The sequence below is a fragment of the Corvus hawaiiensis genome, chromosome 21 (assembly GCF_020740725.1).
Source record: "Corvus hawaiiensis isolate bCorHaw1 chromosome 21, bCorHaw1.pri.cur, whole genome shotgun sequence".
Lineage (NCBI taxonomy): Eukaryota > Metazoa > Chordata > Aves > Passeriformes > Corvidae > Corvus > Corvus hawaiiensis.
In genome coordinates, this window is record NC_063233.1 from 10,433,941 (window position 1) to 10,449,708 (window position 15,768).

Sequence of the window (15,768 nt, forward strand, 5' to 3'; positions counted from 1 at the left end):
TCCTGGAGCATCTCAATCAGCAGCGCGGGGAAAGGAGAACCAGAGAGCACACGGCTGTGAGGAGGATGCTTTACAGCTGTGCCAGTGCCAGCTCACCAGGCCACGACTCAGGGCCCCCCAGGACAAGTCCATGGCCCCTGGGCACACAGGCGTGATTCCCAGGAAGCAGCTCCTTGCAGAGGTGTGGCAGCAGGACTCGGTGGAGGCAGTGCTGCTACAGGTGCTCATAGCCCGAGGAGTTCCTCTGGCAGCACGTGGCTGCGAGCAGGCAGAAGGTGAGGATGAGCATGATGGCCAGAAGAACCGTGGCTGCTATCCAGCTGCAGCTCGGGAGGCCTGTGACTGCTGCGGGAGGCTCCGAGGGGATCATGTTGGTGAGATTGAGCATGTAGCCCAGAGTCCAGCCCACATCTGTGTTAGCAACCTGCGCAGACAGAGGGGCAAGAGGGATGGCAAAGGCTGCAAAGTACCAGGCAAACTAGAGAAGAGCCTGCACCCCCAGGTCCTGCTCTACAACCACCATTTCTGTGCTCACCTGGGGCTGCAGAGGTCCCAGCAGTGACATAAACTGGGGGAGAGCATAAAGGGCCAGGCCAGGTGTCCCAGCAGCTGCATGAGTGCAGCTCAAGAGCTGCCCTGGGTACGGGCAGTGGGGCCGTGCTGTCCTGGTATCCCCGTCCCCAGCAGCAGCAGGGTGGGCACAAGGCACTTCCTGGCACAGAGTGTGAATCTGGGGGCTGCTGGATGCTCTCGTACCTGCTGGACAAAGTGGATGCTGGGCCACGTCGTGTGGCTGAACTTGTAGCCTTGCAGGAGAAGGGTGAGGCTGTAGGAGCTGGCTGTGCAGGCGTCACGGAGCTGGGTCCTGCTCGCCGTGGGGAACAATAGCTGCAGCTACAGAGGGGGGAGAACAGGGGGAGGCTGGACACGGAGCAGCGCTGGGTGTGCCCACACTGGGAACAGCCTGCAGTGCAGCTGGGAGCAAAGACCGGCAGAGCAAGGAGGCCCCGGGGGCTGCAGGCTGCTCTCCCATCCCTCTCCAGGTCCAGAGACCTTTGTGCTCCTCCTGGCTCTCTCCAGCTGTCCACAGCAGAGGATGGGCTGTGGATGAGCCCTCAGTGCCCACGAAATGAACTCCTGGGCAGAATCTCACCTGCTCCCAGCTGCTGGAACAGATCTGCGCGATGGTGGCATTGACTGAGCTCAGGGACTGCCCTCCTGTGAGGTTCAGAAAGTGAAGGGTGTGATAAAACCCCGAGAAGGCCTGTGTGTGTTGAGAACAAAGGTGACAGGTTAGTGAAGCACTCAGGCCACTGATACCCCCACCCCTTTGCAGGGTCCCTGTAAGGCCCCGCTCAGCACTGCACTGATGGCAGTGACCCTGTGGGAGGGAGCTTGGGAGTGCTGCCTGCAGGGACAGGGACTGGTCTGGGAGAGCAGAGGTCTGGGGCTGCCTGGCACGCGGGTCAGCACCCTGTGTGTCCCCATGTGTCAGGCACATCCCAGCTCCAGGGCTGGCACTACTCAGACACTCCCCTAGAGCAGTTCTCCAGGGGTTATGCCACAAACTCCCATCACCCCCCCAGGCGTGGGGACGGAGCTGCTTACGAAGAACTGTCCCCGCACGGGAGGCTGGTACACCCCATTGAACCCGCACGGCCACTGCGCCCCGCAGCTGAAGTTGAAGAGTCTCTGCACGGCCGTGCCACACGCGGCTGGGTCCCCTGTCCCCGTCACCGTGAGGACAAGGGCAGGGCTGGCTGAGCTGGGTGCACGCACACAGGGGCTGTCGTAGAGCTCAGCCACGGTGATGTTCTCCTGGTACCCCCGCGGGTAGCAGGGGTGGGAGATCTGGGCACTCGAGCTGGCCTGGAGAGAGATGGAGCCATTAATGGGGCTGAGGTGCACTGAAACCCTTCCCACAGCCCATCCCAAAAGGCAGGACCTACACCCCAGGAGGACTGGATGCAGCCCAGCTGTGAGCTCCCTGAGCATCCCCGGCTCCCACAGCACGGGGCTCTGCCTCTGTCCCGGGCAGTTGTGCAGGGACTGTGCTGGGAAACCTCTCTCTGGGCAGCAATGGAGCGAGGCCAAGAGAATGGTGACAGCAAAAACCCTGCGGGTACAGCCGGGCTTGGGAAATTACAAAAATGCCACTCCATGTCAAGACAGGGGGAGAAGGGAGCCCTGGCTGGCAACCACCACCTCCTTCCACCCAAATGAGGGAATTTGGGGGTTCCCGAGATAAAATCCAAGCCTCTGCCAATTCCCAACTCTTTGCCCACAGGCACACCCAACATTGCTGCGGGAATGTGCCATGGCCCTGGGAGACGGCTGAGCAGCCCCCGCGCCCCGTGGCACCTGGTGCAGGGCTGCCAGCAGCATCTTCAGGGCCTGGCTCTGCCCGTAGCACAGGTAGCTGTGGCTGTACAGGGAGTAGTTGGTGCCGTAGAGCCGGAAGAACACGGACGTGTTCCTGTCCTCCACGGGCACCCCGGGCTGGAAGGTGATCTGCGTCGAGGCACCGCCAAGGTCCAGAGCTCCCAGCACCTCGGTGTCCTGGGGATGTTCCCATCTCTCTGCAAACGAGAACTGGCCCAGCACACAGCAGGGGTCAGGCTGAGCTGCAGCCACTCACGCTCACGCTCCCTTCCCTCCAGGAGCTTTGGCCTCGGAAGCCCCAGAGGCACCTTCCACGTGCTCCTGGCTCCCTGTTTGACCCCTGCCTGCCCACATCCTCCTCATCCCACAGACACTTCCACGGAGCACTGAGGTGGGGCCTCTTGGCTGCTGCACATCTGCTGGGATCTAGACACTTGGAGGAGGGAAAAAGCAACTCTGTGACCCGGAGGCTGACGCCGCTGCCGTATCCCTGTGATCCCAAAATCCGCCCGTGTGTCAGCACAGGACTCCATAGGGCCAGGCTGAGCTGGACACAAAGATCCTGTTAATCACAGTCATGGGGTTGAGCCTGCAGCCCATGACCACAGCGGGGGACATTTGCTTGGCTGCCCAGTGCCCCAAAGCCCCCTTCTTCCCTCCTCTGGGCATAAGGCACCCTGGCTGTCGCTCAGACAGGGACATTCTCCCCGCTCCCCCTGCCCTGCCCTCTCCCCGAGCTGCACCTTGACCAGGGTCTCCAGCAGGTAGTTGACAGTGATCCAGCCAAAGGAGCCCTCCTCGCTCCCCGTCAGGATCCGAGCTCCACGGAAATCCACAGGGTACTCCCCAATGGCCTTGGACACCTCGGCAAAGACCTGCTCGGCCTTGGTGCTGTTCTCCATCCTGCCAGCAAAGGCACAAACCCCTCAGGGGCTGCAGGCCCCGGCTGGCAGCTCTGGGAGCCGCGCTGGCAGCGAGAGGCTCCGGTGCCCTGCCAAGGAGCTGCTCGCAGACATCTCCCCAGCACTGCCCTGCCTGCAGGTGGCTCCTGCAAACCCCAAACCCCTCACCCGGCGCCTTGGCACTCTCCCTAAAAGCGCTCCCTAAAAGCGGGCTCTGCTGGAGCACCGGCAAAGTTCACGCCAGTCCGGCCAAGGGGCTCATCCCCTCTGGGGCTGCTGCCAGGCTGCGGCTGCAGAGGGCTGGGCTGTCCCCTGGGCACGGCCAGCGGCTCTCCGGGCACCCCACGGCACTGCAGACAGGGATGCTCTGCCCGTGGCCACGGCCTGGCCGGGCAGCAGCCCCGTGCCCCAGCCCGTGTGCCCCAGCGCCAGCCCCGGCTGCGGCGCAGGAGCGCCGGGCAGGGCGGGCGGTGCCAGCCTGGCAGTGCCGGTACCTCAGCAGCCGCATGCCGGCCGTGGCCCCCAGGTACGTGGGGGTCTCCCGCTGCTGCTCGGCCGGGACGATCTTCATGGCCCTGTCCAGGCAAGGCTTCAGGCTGGCGCCGGCCCCCGCGGGGTTGTCTGCGTAGCTGGAGATGCCGGGTCCTGCCAGAGGGAAGCGGTGATGGAGGGAGCCCAGTGCCACCCGCAGGGACAGCACAGCAGGGGACATGTCCACCCATTCCCCAGGGAGCTCTGCTGGGCCTGCTCAGACATACCCAGATGTCCCAGCCATTGCCCCAGCCCTGCTGTGTCTGGTGCAGCACAGACACCAAAATGCAAACGGCTGCCCCCGGAAGCAGTCAGGCACCACCTGAGCAGAGACACCAGATTGCTCAGGGACTCATGCAGAGCTTTGGGGAGGCCCTGTGGGCACACGAAGCTGCATGCCATGAAAGAAGGTGTGAACAGATGTTGTGGTAAGAGCCAAGGAAACTGGGGCAAGGGAGGAGCAAACTGCATGTCCAGCATCCCAAGCTGTGACGTGATGCATATCTGGACAGGACAGGCTGCAGGACCTGCGTTAACTGGGGGCCAAATTCCTCACCCACCTCAGCACCCCCCAATGACTGTAGGGCTCCCTCAGGTGCAGACTGACTGTCCCCTAACCCTTTCCTGTGGTTCCTCACAGGGCAATCTCCTTTCAGCCCAGAGCAGGCTGAAAGACTTGGATCAGCAATGGTGCTGTGAGTTTGGGGCAGCAACCCAGGAGGCTGGGCATGGAGAGGGAGGACAGATCCTGGCACACTCACCGGACACAGAGCAGGCCTCCACCTGGGAGACGATGCCGGTGCCGTTCTCCTTGTCCGCGGGCCACCGGTAGATGTAGAGGGACGTGTGTATGGAGCCAGCGTCAAACACCAGACCGTACTGGGGAGGCACAGGGGACACGGGGTCACAGCTGGCTCGGGGCCACACCAAGTGCCACGGGGGTTTCTGAGAGCTTCTGCTCCTGCTTCCCCTGTGTGACCGTGGGCAGCAGAGGTTTGCTTGTCCAGCCTCCCTTTAGCAGCCCTGCTCCACCTCTAACAGCCCCGGTTTCGCCTCTCCAGCGAGTTACAGCTCAGGAAAGACGCGCAGGTCAGCGGGGTGAGTCGCAGAGCAGGGAGGCATCCGGGCATGTCCCAAAGGGCTCAGGCTGCTCCCAGGCCTTTAGCAAATCTCACAAAACCTGACATATTTTAGCAGACCAGCAGCAGAAAGCAGCAGGGGAGAGAAGTGTAAACCCAATAGGTGACCTGGGTGTCTGTAAACAGGGAAGAGAGTGCCTGTGGGGGCAGCTGGAGCAGCCGTGGGGAGAAGGCTGCACTTCTCTCTCCCATCCTTAGCAAGCAGCCAGGACCGTGGTTTGGGGGAGGCTGATCTGCCCAGCGCCACCTTGATGAGGTTAAGTCCTGGAAAGCTGGGCTCGTTATGGGGAAACTTGCAAGCTGAGAGGAAGGCAGGGCTGATGGCAGAATGAGAGGTGGAAAGGGGCTGGTGGCATTCCCAGGCTACCCCAGGTCTCACTGGACACCTACTTTGAACCTGGTAGGAACGACAGCATCCTTCGCCGGGATCAGGACCAGGACGAAGACGGCCACCGTCAGCAGTCCCAGCACGGCCAGCCAGCCCCGGCCCACCGCCCTGAGCAGGCGCGGCGACATTGATGGTCTTTGGGGAGGTCTGTGGGAAGGGATGGATTTGGGAGGGGTCACTGGGGAGGGAGGGTCTTTGGGAGGTTTGCGGGGGGCGTGGTCTTTAGGAGGAGGGTCTGCAGAGAAGGGCTGTGGGGAGGGGTGGCTTTGGGAGGAGGGTCCGAGGGGTGGGAGGGTCTTTGGGAGGAGGGTTTGGGGGGAGGGATGGTCTTTGGGAGGCGGGTCTTGGGGCGGGATGGTCTTTGGGAGGATCTAGGGGACGGGGAATCTTTGGGAGGGTCTGTGGGAAGGGATGGTTTTGGGAGGGTCTGCGAGGAGGGAGGGGCTTTGTCAGGGCAGCCCCAACCCGCCTGCCCGTGCCCCGAGCCTCCGGCCCCTCCGGAGTCCCCTTCTCTCGGCACCTCGGGGTCCCCCCACCCCCTGACTGACCCCCTGGGACACGAGGCGGGCGGCTGGGAGACCATGAGCTTGTCTGGCCCCGAGCCGCCGGGAAGGGACAGGGGCGAAGCTCCCGCCTGCCGCAGTCCGGCCGTCCCGTACCTGCGCCCGGAGCCCTGTCCGTCCCTCCGTGGGGCGGCGATCGGGGCACAGCCCGTTCCCCGCCGGCCCCGGGCCCGGCCCGCCCCAGCCGAGCAGAGCGAAGCGAAAGCGGAGCGGAGCCGCTCTCGGACGTCCGGGACGGCCCCGGCCGGGGCGGGCTCTGGGCGCTGCCGCGGGCGGAGAGAGCGGGGGAGCTCGGGGCTGCCGCTGCCCGCACCGGACACCCGGCCACGGGGCTCTGGCCATGGGCAGGTCCTGGCCATGGGGACAGACGGGACCCTGGCAATGGGGATGGCTCCCTAGCCGTGGGGACAGTTCCGTCCCTGACCGTGGGGATGGATCCCACGTGGATGGCTGTGGGGACAGCACCTGCCAGGTCCTTCCTGTTTCAGTCCCGAGCCCCGCTGCCAGCCTGGCTCTGCCTGCAGCAGGACAGTGGGGGTCCGGCAGAGCCGGGTGACAGCAGGGTGACAGCAGGGTGACAGGGCAGGCTCGGACCCTCGCGGTGTGCTTGTGCCGCAGGTCTGGCAGGGGTGTCTGGGGACTCCCGGAGCTCAGCTGCTGCCCCGTCCCGGCGCCAGGGACTCGCAGGCTCCCGGGGCAGGGGCTGCCTGGGTCTGTCCCCTTGCTGATCCCCGCTCCCGGGCTGAGCGCGCCAGGTTGTGCCGCTCCTCCAGCAGCTAAATGGTTAAGCCCGGATGCTCTTTCCACCCCGGCTCTCCAGCCCCAGCCCCGCTGCCGCCCGGACCAGCGCTCTCCTGGGCAGGTTGCTGGTCCGGGGCCAAGGGGAGGGCCACGCCGGCGGGCAGCCTTTGTCCCAGGAGCGGGCTCCCGGCTCCAGGTACGCGCTGACTCCGGGGCGAGCGCTGCGGGGCCGCAGCGGCGGCCGGAGCCGCCGGGGTGAGCGGGGCAGGCGCCGGGGGCAGCCCGGACCGGGGCTGCTGCCCCTCGATGGAGCTGGGCTGGGAGCGGGCCCTGGGCAGCAGCGGGGCCGGCGCTGGGGAGAAACGCGGTCCGTGGGCTGGTGGGGCTGGACGAGAGGGCTGGACAGCCACTCGCCGTACGAGGTGCCCAGGTGCAGGGGGCAGAGGGGCATGGAGGGGACAGGGACCAGGCATGGAGGGCACTGCCAAGCCCCAGCGCTGGTGGGAGGTGGGATGCAGGGAGCTGCTCTGCCTGGCAAGAATGCTCCTGGCACCCACTGTCACCCTCTTAGAACCTTCAGAGTCCTTTCGACTTTCAAATCCCAAATGTGCCCAGTGGGAAGTCAGCCCCCCATTGTCCTGAGCAGCAGGCAGTTTAGATCCAGCAGTGGCTCTGACCCTTTTGTCCCAATTTTTGAGGCCCTGCTCCCTGTGCACGAGGGATGCTGCAAGTGAGGGATGTCCCACAGGTGTTTGTCAAGCCCTTTGTCATGCCCAGCCCTACACAAACAAGTGCAGCCCTGGGCCAGGTTTGGACTGGCACTGTGCAGCATCGTGCTTCCTCTGCAGCTCTGGAGGCATCAGCACCACCTTCCTGGCCTGCTGCTGCCTGGACCTGCACGGGTGGTAGCAGGTATTGGAGCTGCCAGCCCCGGGATGCCACAGAAGGCCTGGGCAGATCAATCAGCTTCTCACATTTCTCCCCACCCACTGGGCTCCCTTCCTGTTCCCTGCTCTCCTCCCTGGGAGATCTGGCTCTGTGCTGCCTTTGGATGCCTCCTGTCCAGTCAAAATGGGAATTAGTCCCTACCAGAGCAGGAGGAGCCCGTTTCCCACCCTCTCCTGCATGCAGGACGGTGCAATTTATCACCAATTCATGTCCTTCCATTGCGCAGTGCCTGGGACAGAATTTTCCAGGATGTAGGCTGGGCTGGGGACTTTTGCCATTGCTTTGTTTGTTACCTGGAGCAGATGAATCACATCCCAATGGCACAGTTATATCTGGGCACACTCCAGCAGGGCTGGTAGGACTGAGAATGTGACAACTGGGGACATAGTTTAGTGGTTATCGTGGGGGTGCTGGGTTAATGATTGGACTCTGAGATCACTTTGAATCGATGACCACTTTGATATCTCAAAAACGTCCTTAATGTTTCCCTGTTTCTAGGACAGGGATTTATCAGCTGCTTCCATATTATCTCTTTTGGCCATAACCACTGTAGACAGAAGGCTCCTGGCTGTACGATAAGGTCTAATAAGGGATTTCAGTAGCCCTGTGTCCCATGACATGGGCCAGAAGAATGTCTGCTGTTCATTGTTGTGCATCTCATGCCACACAGGAGATTGGTCACTCTTGTTATTGCCAGAGATGCTGACTCCAAAATAGGAATCAGCATCTCCTTTGACCTTGCCAAAGTTCTTTCCTCTCCACTGACCTGGGAAAAGGGCAGGGGAATTTCTCAGGGGTTTTATGCATTCACAGGAGAATGGTGTAGCCGAATGACAGCTCCAGGTTCCACCCAAAGCCCTGGTGGGCTTAAACCACATCTCTGGGCTGTGCCCAGGGCTCTCAGGACAGCCGCAGTTTTTAGCTGGACTATGAAGCGAGGTCAGCCTGGCTCCTGGCAGGCATCCTGCCTGTGTGGCTCGTGGCAGGGGGTAGGGCAGTGCAGGAGGAGGAGGGAGAGCTGTGCATTTCGAAAAGCACATCTGGACCGGCTGTGGGGTGCTGAGCACGTGCACATCTCACCTGCCCTGTCACAGAGACCCAGACCCTTTGCTTTGCTACAATTTCTTAGGGGTGTCTGGGGGCTGTTTCTGCTGGGAGCTGAGCTCTGGGCAGACACATGGGGAGTGTTCCAGTCCCCAAGGGCCATCGCTGTGGGCATTCCAGCCCAGCTACGGGCTGTGTGTCAGATCGGCAGCAGCTTCCTGCCTCTCCCCTCCTGCCTGCCCTTGGGGCTGCAGGAGAGGCGCAGGGATCACAGCAGGCATGGACACTGTCCCTGGGTGTCTCTTACCTGCTCTGGCATCAGCAAGAGCTGGGCCAGGCAGGAGACACACAGCTGGAGGTGCTGTTTCCCTGCCTGGAGCAGAGAGGACCCTCTCAGGGACAATCTGGGCCTGCTGGGCAACAGATGTGGCCTGGTCCCAAGTGTTGTGGGATGAGTTTTGAGGTGGCAGCATGTGGGTGCAGGAGGGATGTGGCTCTGCACCCCAGAGGGGATGGTCACACTGGGACCCTGCCAGGCCACGATCCTGCTCCCAGCTTGGAACTCCAGCTAGCCACAGCCGGGCTTCCCCCAGTGATGCTGCTGTGAAGGAAGATGCTGACTTGCCAGCCAGGCAGCAGCTTGAGCAGGGCAGAGGGCTGGGGTCCAGGCTCAGAGGGACCTGAGGGGCCGCAGGTGAGAAGGCAGGGCTGAAAATGCTGTGCTGAAAATCCTCCAGGGAGAGAGTGCTGAGAACAGGAGGGTGTCCCAACCCTGAGGCTGCCAACAGCCCTACTGGGATGGGTCCAGAGGAGCCTATGGATCTTATCCTCTTCCATGCTAAGAGCAGCCATGCAGCAGAGAGTGGCTTCATTGTCAGGGAAGGGGAAAGTCCCGTATCCATCCATGAGGTGTGAGCTGGGGGCTGGGGCTGTCCTTGCAGGTCTGAGGAGGAATGGGCTCCAAAGCCAAAGCCATTACAGGTCTCCTGGCAGCCACCTGTGTCTGCAGCATCATCGCCCTCATTCTGAGCGTCGTGAATGTGAAGGATGTGTTTCTTCCCCCCAGCACCAAGGTAGGGTCCTCAGGAGGAGCACAGCTCTCACTTGGCTGCTGGCTGCCTGCTGGGTGTTGGATTTTGCCTGGGTTTCAGGCAGGCTGTGCTGTTTGTCACCAACATGGGGACAAAACTCTGCACAAACTGGGGTGGTCTGGCTGAGTTTGGTCACTGTGCCTGGCCCCACAGCACATACAGCTTTTTCATCCCAGAGCACTGCCAGGGGCTTGTGATGGATCCTTGTCCCCAGCACAGCTGGTGGTGGCAATGCCACCCGACTTTTTCTGTCCTGGTGGCCACCAGTCTTGTTTGGCCACTCAAGGCTCCCCTGCCCACCGGGAGCTGGCTCTCCTGGAGCTTCTCTCGCTCTGCAGTGGGTGATGCTGCTCTGCACCCCTGACACCCCATGTCCCCTGTGCCTCCCCAGTATGGTCTGGTGTTTGACGCTGGCTCCACACACACGTCCCTCTACATCTACCGGTGGCCCGCGGACAAGGAGAACGGCACCGGCATCGTCTCCCAGGTGGAGGCCTGCTCTGTGTCTGGTGAGTGTGCCAGGATCTGTCCTCCCTCTCCATGCCCAGCTCGCCGTGGGGGCTGGCTGTGTGGCTGTTCCACACAGCAAAGCTGATTCATGCCAGGTGTGGTAAGCAGTAATTTATTTATTGGGCATTTTTAAATACCCACAGGGGCGTTTATTCCTATTGCAAAAGTGCTGCCAGGCTTTGGCACAAGGACAAGTCTCTCTGGAGGAAAGGACTAGGCTAGAGAGTGGATCTAGGGTCAGATAAATGGTACATGGAGCTGGGCTCAGGGTGGCAAAGGCCATCAGGCCAGGGCAGAGGTGCTTGGGCAGGAGGCGAGAGGGCTCAGAGCTCCCCTTGCCCTTGTGTCCCGCAGCAGCGGCGGCGAGGCAGTTACAGGTTAACTGCAAAGGTCTGGCTGAGGGCAAACTGTAACGCAAGGGGTGCCGGGGTTAATGTCAGTCATTGAGTGCAACGCCCCCGGGAAGATAAAGAGGGAGATTTCCACCCCAGAGCCTGTCCCTGCCCACTGCAGGACCATGCTGGGTTCTCAGATCCAGTGCCAGCCTCTAAAAATAGGGAGGCTGTGCAAAGGCAGCGCTGTGTGCCTATCAGCTCCACATGCCCTTGCAGCAGGGTGCAGGAGAGCCTGCCCCTTCCTCAGGGAAATGGGCAACAGCTCTGTTTGTCCCCGGGTCCTGCAGGACTGGCTGGCCATGCCCAGCAGTTCAGCCTCCCCAGGATCAAGTGTGTGCTCAGCATCCGCAGCCACAGCCGCGGCCCTCCCGCTCTGTCCAGAGCAGGAGCTCCTGCGGCTGTCAGGGCGTGTGGCTGCGGCACCCGCAGCCTCCTGGCAGGACAGCTCCGAGCACGAGTCAGGGTTGGGCCTGGCAAGGTTGGGACTACCCGGGGTATGCAACAAAAAAAGCCCAGTGGCGTTTCTGGGTGGACATGTCCCCTGCTGTGCTGTCCCTGCGGGTGGCACTGGGCTCCCTCCATCACCGCTTCCCTCTGGCAGGACCCGGCATCTCCAGCTACGCAGACAACCCCGCGGGGGCCGGCGCCAGCCTGAAGCCTTGCCTGGACAGGGCCATGAAGATCGTCCCGGCCGAGCAGCAGCGGGAGACCCCCACGTACCTGGGGGCCACGGCCGGCATGCGGCTGCTGAGGTACCGGCACTGCCAGGCTGGCACCGCCCGCCCTGCCCGGCGCTCCTGCGCCGCAGCCGGGGCTGGCGCTGGGGCACACGGGCTGGGGCACGGGGCTGCTGCCCGGCCAGGCCGTGGCCACGGGCAGAGCATCCCTGTCTGCAGTGCCGTGGGGTGCCCGGAGAGCCGCTGGCCGTGCCCAGGGGACAGCCCAGCCCTCTGCAGCCGCAGCCTGGCAGCAGCCCCAGAGGGGATGAGCCCCTTGGCCGGACTGGCGTGAACTTTGCCGGTGCTCCAGCAGAGCCCGCTTTTAGGGAGCGCTTTTAGGGAGAGTGCCAAGGCGCCGGGTGAGGGGTTTGGGGTTTGCAGGAGCCACCTGCAGGCAGGGCAGTGCTGGGGAGATGTCTGCGAGCAGCTCCTTGGCAGGGCACCGGAGCCTCTCGCTGCCAGCGCGGCTCCCAGAGCTGCCAGCCGGGGCCTGCAGCCCCTGAGGGGTTTGTGCCTTTGCTGGCAGGATGGAGAACAGCACCAAGGCCGAGCAGGTCTTTGCCGAGGTGTCCAAGGCCATTGGGGAGTACCCTGTGGATTTCCGCGGAGCTCGGATCCTGACGGGGAGCGAGGAGGGCTCCTTTGGCTGGATCACTGTCAACTACCTGCTGGAGACCCTGGTCAAGGTGCAGCTCGGGGAGAGGGCAGGGCAGGGGGAGCGGGGAGAATGTCCCTGTCTGAGCGACAGCCAGGGTGCCTTATGCCCAGAGGAGGGAAGAAGGGGGCTTTGGGGCACTGGGCAGCCAAGCAAATGTCCCCTGCTGTGGTCGTGGGCTGCAGGCTCAACCCCATGACTGTGATTAACAGGATCTTTGTGTCCAGCTCAGCCTGGCCCTGTGGAGTCCTGTGCTGACACACGGGCGGATTTTGGGATCACAGGGATATGGCAGCGGCGTCAGCCTCCGGGTGACAGAGTTGCTTTTTCCCTCCTCCAAGTGTCTAGATCCCAGCAGATGTGCAGCAGCCAAGAGGCCCCACCTCAGTGCTCCGTGGAAGTGTCTGTGGGATGAGGAGGATGTGGGCAGGCAGGGGTCAAACAGGGAGCCAGGAGCACGTGGAAGGTGCCTCTGGGGCTTCCGAGGCCAAAGCTCCTGGAGAGAAGGGAGCGTGAGCGTGAGTGGCTGCAGCTCAGCCTGACCCCTGCTGTGTGCTGGGCCAGTTCTCGTTTGCAGAGAGATGGGAACATCCCCAGGACACCGAGGTGCTGGGAGCTCTGGACCTTGGCGGTGCCTCGACGCAGATCACCTTCCAGCCCGGGGTGCCCGTGGAGGACAGGAACACGTCCGTGTTCTTCCGGCTCTACGGCACCAACTACTCCCTGTACAGCCACAGCTACCTGTGCTACGGGCAGAGCCAGGCCCTGAAGATGCTGCTGGCAGCCCTGCACCAGGTGCCACGGGGCGCGGGGGCTGCTCAGCCGTCTCCCAGGGCCATGGCACATTCCCGCAGCAATGTTGGGTGTGCCTGTGGGCAAAGAGTTGGGAATTGGCAGAGGCTTGGATTTTATCTCGGGAACCCCCAAATTCCCTCATTTGGGTGGAAGGAGGTGGTGGTTGCCAGCCAGGGCTCCCTTCTCCCCCTGTCTTGACATGGAGTGGCATTTTTGTAATTTCCCAAGCCCGGCTGTACCCGCAGGGTTTTTGCTGTCACCATTCTCTTGGCCTCGCTCCATTGCTGCCCAGAGAGAGGTTTCTCAGCACAGTCCCTGCACAACTGCCCGGGACAGAGGCAGAGCCCCGTGCTGTGGGAGCCGGGGATGCTCAGGGAGCTCACAGCTGGGCTGCATCCAGTCCTCCTGGGGTGTAGGTCCTGCCTTTTGGGATGGGCTGTGGGAAGGGTTTCAGTGCACCCCAGCCCCATTAATGGCTCCATCTCTCTCCAGGCCAGCTCGAGTGCCCAGATCTCCCACCCCTGCTACCCGCGGGGGTACCAGGAGAACATCACCGTGGCTGAGCTCTACGACAGCCCCTGTGTGCGTGCACCCAGCTCAGCCAGCCCTGCCCTTGTCCTCACGGTGACGGGGACAGGGGACCCAGCCGCGTGTGGCACGGCCGTGCAGAGACTCTTCAACTTCAGCTGCGGGGCGCAGTGGCCGTGCGGGTTCAATGGGGTGTACCAGCCCCCCGTGCGGGGACAGTTCTTCGTAAGCAGCTCCGTCCCCACGCCTGGGGGGTGATGACAGAGACTGGGAATCTCGTCTGCCACTGATTGTGGAAAGGGGTCGGGCGAGAGTGATCCTCAGAGCTGGTTCCATGTGCAAACCTCTTCTATGCTGGGAGGCGGCTTCTGCCTCCTGCCATGTCCCAGCCTTCGCTGAGGGAAATGGGAAGGCCCTGTCTGAGGGAGCATGTCTGAGCTAGCTCAGAGGGCAAGAGCAGCCCCACAGCTGTCAGCCAGCCCTGAGACTTTCTGGTAGACCATCGGGGGGTGCCAGATGCAGAACCCTGGGAATTACTTGGGACTCTGTCCCTGGGCAAGAGGGGCCCCTGGGTCTTTTTTCAGGTGAGGCAAGAGCTGTGGTTTTCACTATGTCCCCTTGTCCCCCAGGCCTTTGCTGGGTTCTACTACACCTTCGACTTCCTGAACCTGACCCGCCAGCAGTCTCTGAGTGATGTCAACACCACCATCCTGGCCTTCTGCAGGAGGAACTGGGCAGAGGTGAGAGCCCTGTGAAGGGCAGCCAGGAGCCTTGTGCTTGTCCTGTCCCAAATCCCTGCCCTCAGAGCACAAGCCCTGCTGTTCCCTGGGCTAGGGAGGGTTTCTGAGCAGCTCTTTCATTCCCTGTTGCACCGTGTCCCTGATGGCCCCACAGCTGGTGCAGAGCTTCCCGCAGGATAGGAAGTACCTGCACACCTACTGCTCCGTGGCCATTTACATCCTGACACTGCTGCTCAATGGCTTCAAGTTCAACGAGCACACCTGGAGCAACATCCACTTCAGCAGGCAGGTAAACACCTGTGGGCAGGGGAGAGGATGGACATGTTCAGGAGCAGCATCTCTGGAGCGCTCATTTCTACGTGTCCCTGTTTCATGGCTGCTCCCCAGGGATCCCAGCAGAGCTTCACTCTCGCTTATCCACCACCAAACCTCTGACCCAGCTCATGGCTCACTTTCTCTGCTGTGGATGTAACTGATTTTACAGGGGTCAGGGAAAAGCAGAGCAGGATTTGTCCACTTTGGTCTCTGATGTTGTTATCAGAGAGGTGATGGTGGCCCCATGACCGCTTTGAACCAGAGCATGGCCTGGCCAGAATATTTCCAGGATGAGAGGAGACAGCCTCAAGTTGTGCCAGTAGCAGCTTAGTTAGGTACTAGGACATTTTTTTTCATGGAAAGGGTCAGGCTTTGGAACAGTCTGCCCAGAGCAGTGACCATCCCTGGAAGTCACCATCCCTGGAAGTGTTCAAACAATGTGTGGATGTGGTACTTGAGGACACATCTTAGTGGTGAACATGGTGGTGGTGCTGGGCTGATGGTTGGACTCGATGGTCTGAAAGGTCTTTTCTGACCTTACGGATTCTGCAGCCAAATTAGAAGGATTATGGGGATGGAGGAAAGCGCAGATCCGAAATCATGTGCAAGTCACAGAGGCACACCTGGATCAGAGCAGTCATCCATGTTCAGCTGTCCCTTAGCCCTGGGGAAGGGGGGGCAGGAAAGCTCTTTGTGCAGCTGCTGCTGGCAAGATCAGGTTCAGCACAGCCTGGTCCCTGTGAAACGGCAGCTGGGACAGCTCACGGGAGAGCTGCCCCTGAGCCCCTCACACCGAGCTGCTGGTGCCTGGCAGAGGTACTTTGGGATGATGCCACGTGCTGTCTCCCCTCAGGCAGCAAACACAGACATCGGCTGGACGCTGGGCTTCATGCTGAACTTCACCAACATGATCCCTGCCGAGGCTCTGCGGCACGTCAAGGGCCACCAGCCCGGCCTGTGGGCAGGGGCTGTCTCCTTCCTCGTGCTGGCCATCGTGACAGGCCTGGTGGCCGTTTTCCTGCACTGTTTCTGGAAAACAAAGTAGCTCCCAGCCGCCTGACTAGAGGCATCCTGCCCACTAAACCAGGCAGGGAAGTGGTGCAGAAGAGGTGGAAAGTGGAGAAGAATGAGGGCATTAGACCCATCTCAATTGCTCAGGAGATCTGACTGGGTCATCTCTGTGAATGTTGAAGATGACAAAGGTGTCTTGATCTCTCTCCAAGAGGAAGACTCCTTTAATCTGACTGCCAAAACCTGACTGAGACTTGCTGGCTGGCTGAAGCCAGAAAAATTCAAACTAGAAATAAAATCAGTTTTGTTTTTCAAATATGAATGTCACTGCTCAGCCTAGCACAGTTTCCTTGGCATTCCCAGTCCTGCTG

General features: G+C 61.7%; 2 protein-coding genes across 3 annotated transcripts; one reads left to right on the plus strand and one right to left on the minus strand.

Annotated features, from left to right (window-relative positions):
• Positions 1-55: 55 nt before the first annotated feature.
• LOC125336858 (ectonucleoside triphosphate diphosphohydrolase 8-like) lies at positions 56-6,132 on the minus strand. Its single transcript, XM_048325967.1, has 10 exons — positions 6,002-6,132; positions 5,345-5,489; positions 4,577-4,694; positions 3,779-3,929; positions 3,126-3,285; positions 2,362-2,592; positions 1,609-1,869; positions 1,154-1,264; positions 757-894; positions 56-424 (listed from the first exon to the last, which is right to left on the minus strand). Exons 2-10 carry the CDS (start codon positions 5,468-5,470, stop codon positions 215-217), a joined length of 1,506 nt encoding a protein of 501 aa, XP_048181924.1. The 5' UTR covers positions 5,471-5,489; positions 6,002-6,132; the 3' UTR covers positions 56-214.
• Positions 6,133-6,749: 617 nt separating this feature from the next.
• Positions 6,750-15,719, plus strand: ENTPD8 (ectonucleoside triphosphate diphosphohydrolase 8). Of its 2 annotated transcripts, none has more exons than XM_048325172.1 (10): positions 6,750-6,842; positions 9,580-9,711; positions 10,121-10,238; positions 11,236-11,386; positions 11,880-12,039; positions 12,573-12,803; positions 13,296-13,556; positions 13,961-14,071; positions 14,226-14,360; positions 15,240-15,719. In XM_048325172.1, the coding sequence occupies exons 2-10, from the start codon at positions 9,592-9,594 to the stop codon at positions 15,429-15,431; spliced, it is 1,479 nt and encodes a 492-aa protein (XP_048181129.1). In that variant the 5' UTR covers positions 6,750-6,842; positions 9,580-9,591; the 3' UTR covers positions 15,432-15,719. The 2 variants fall into 2 exon arrangements, with proteins under 2 accessions (XP_048181129.1, XP_048181130.1); XM_048325173.1 differs by having other exon boundaries at positions 6,823-6,901.
• Positions 15,720-15,768: the final 49 nt, after the last annotated feature.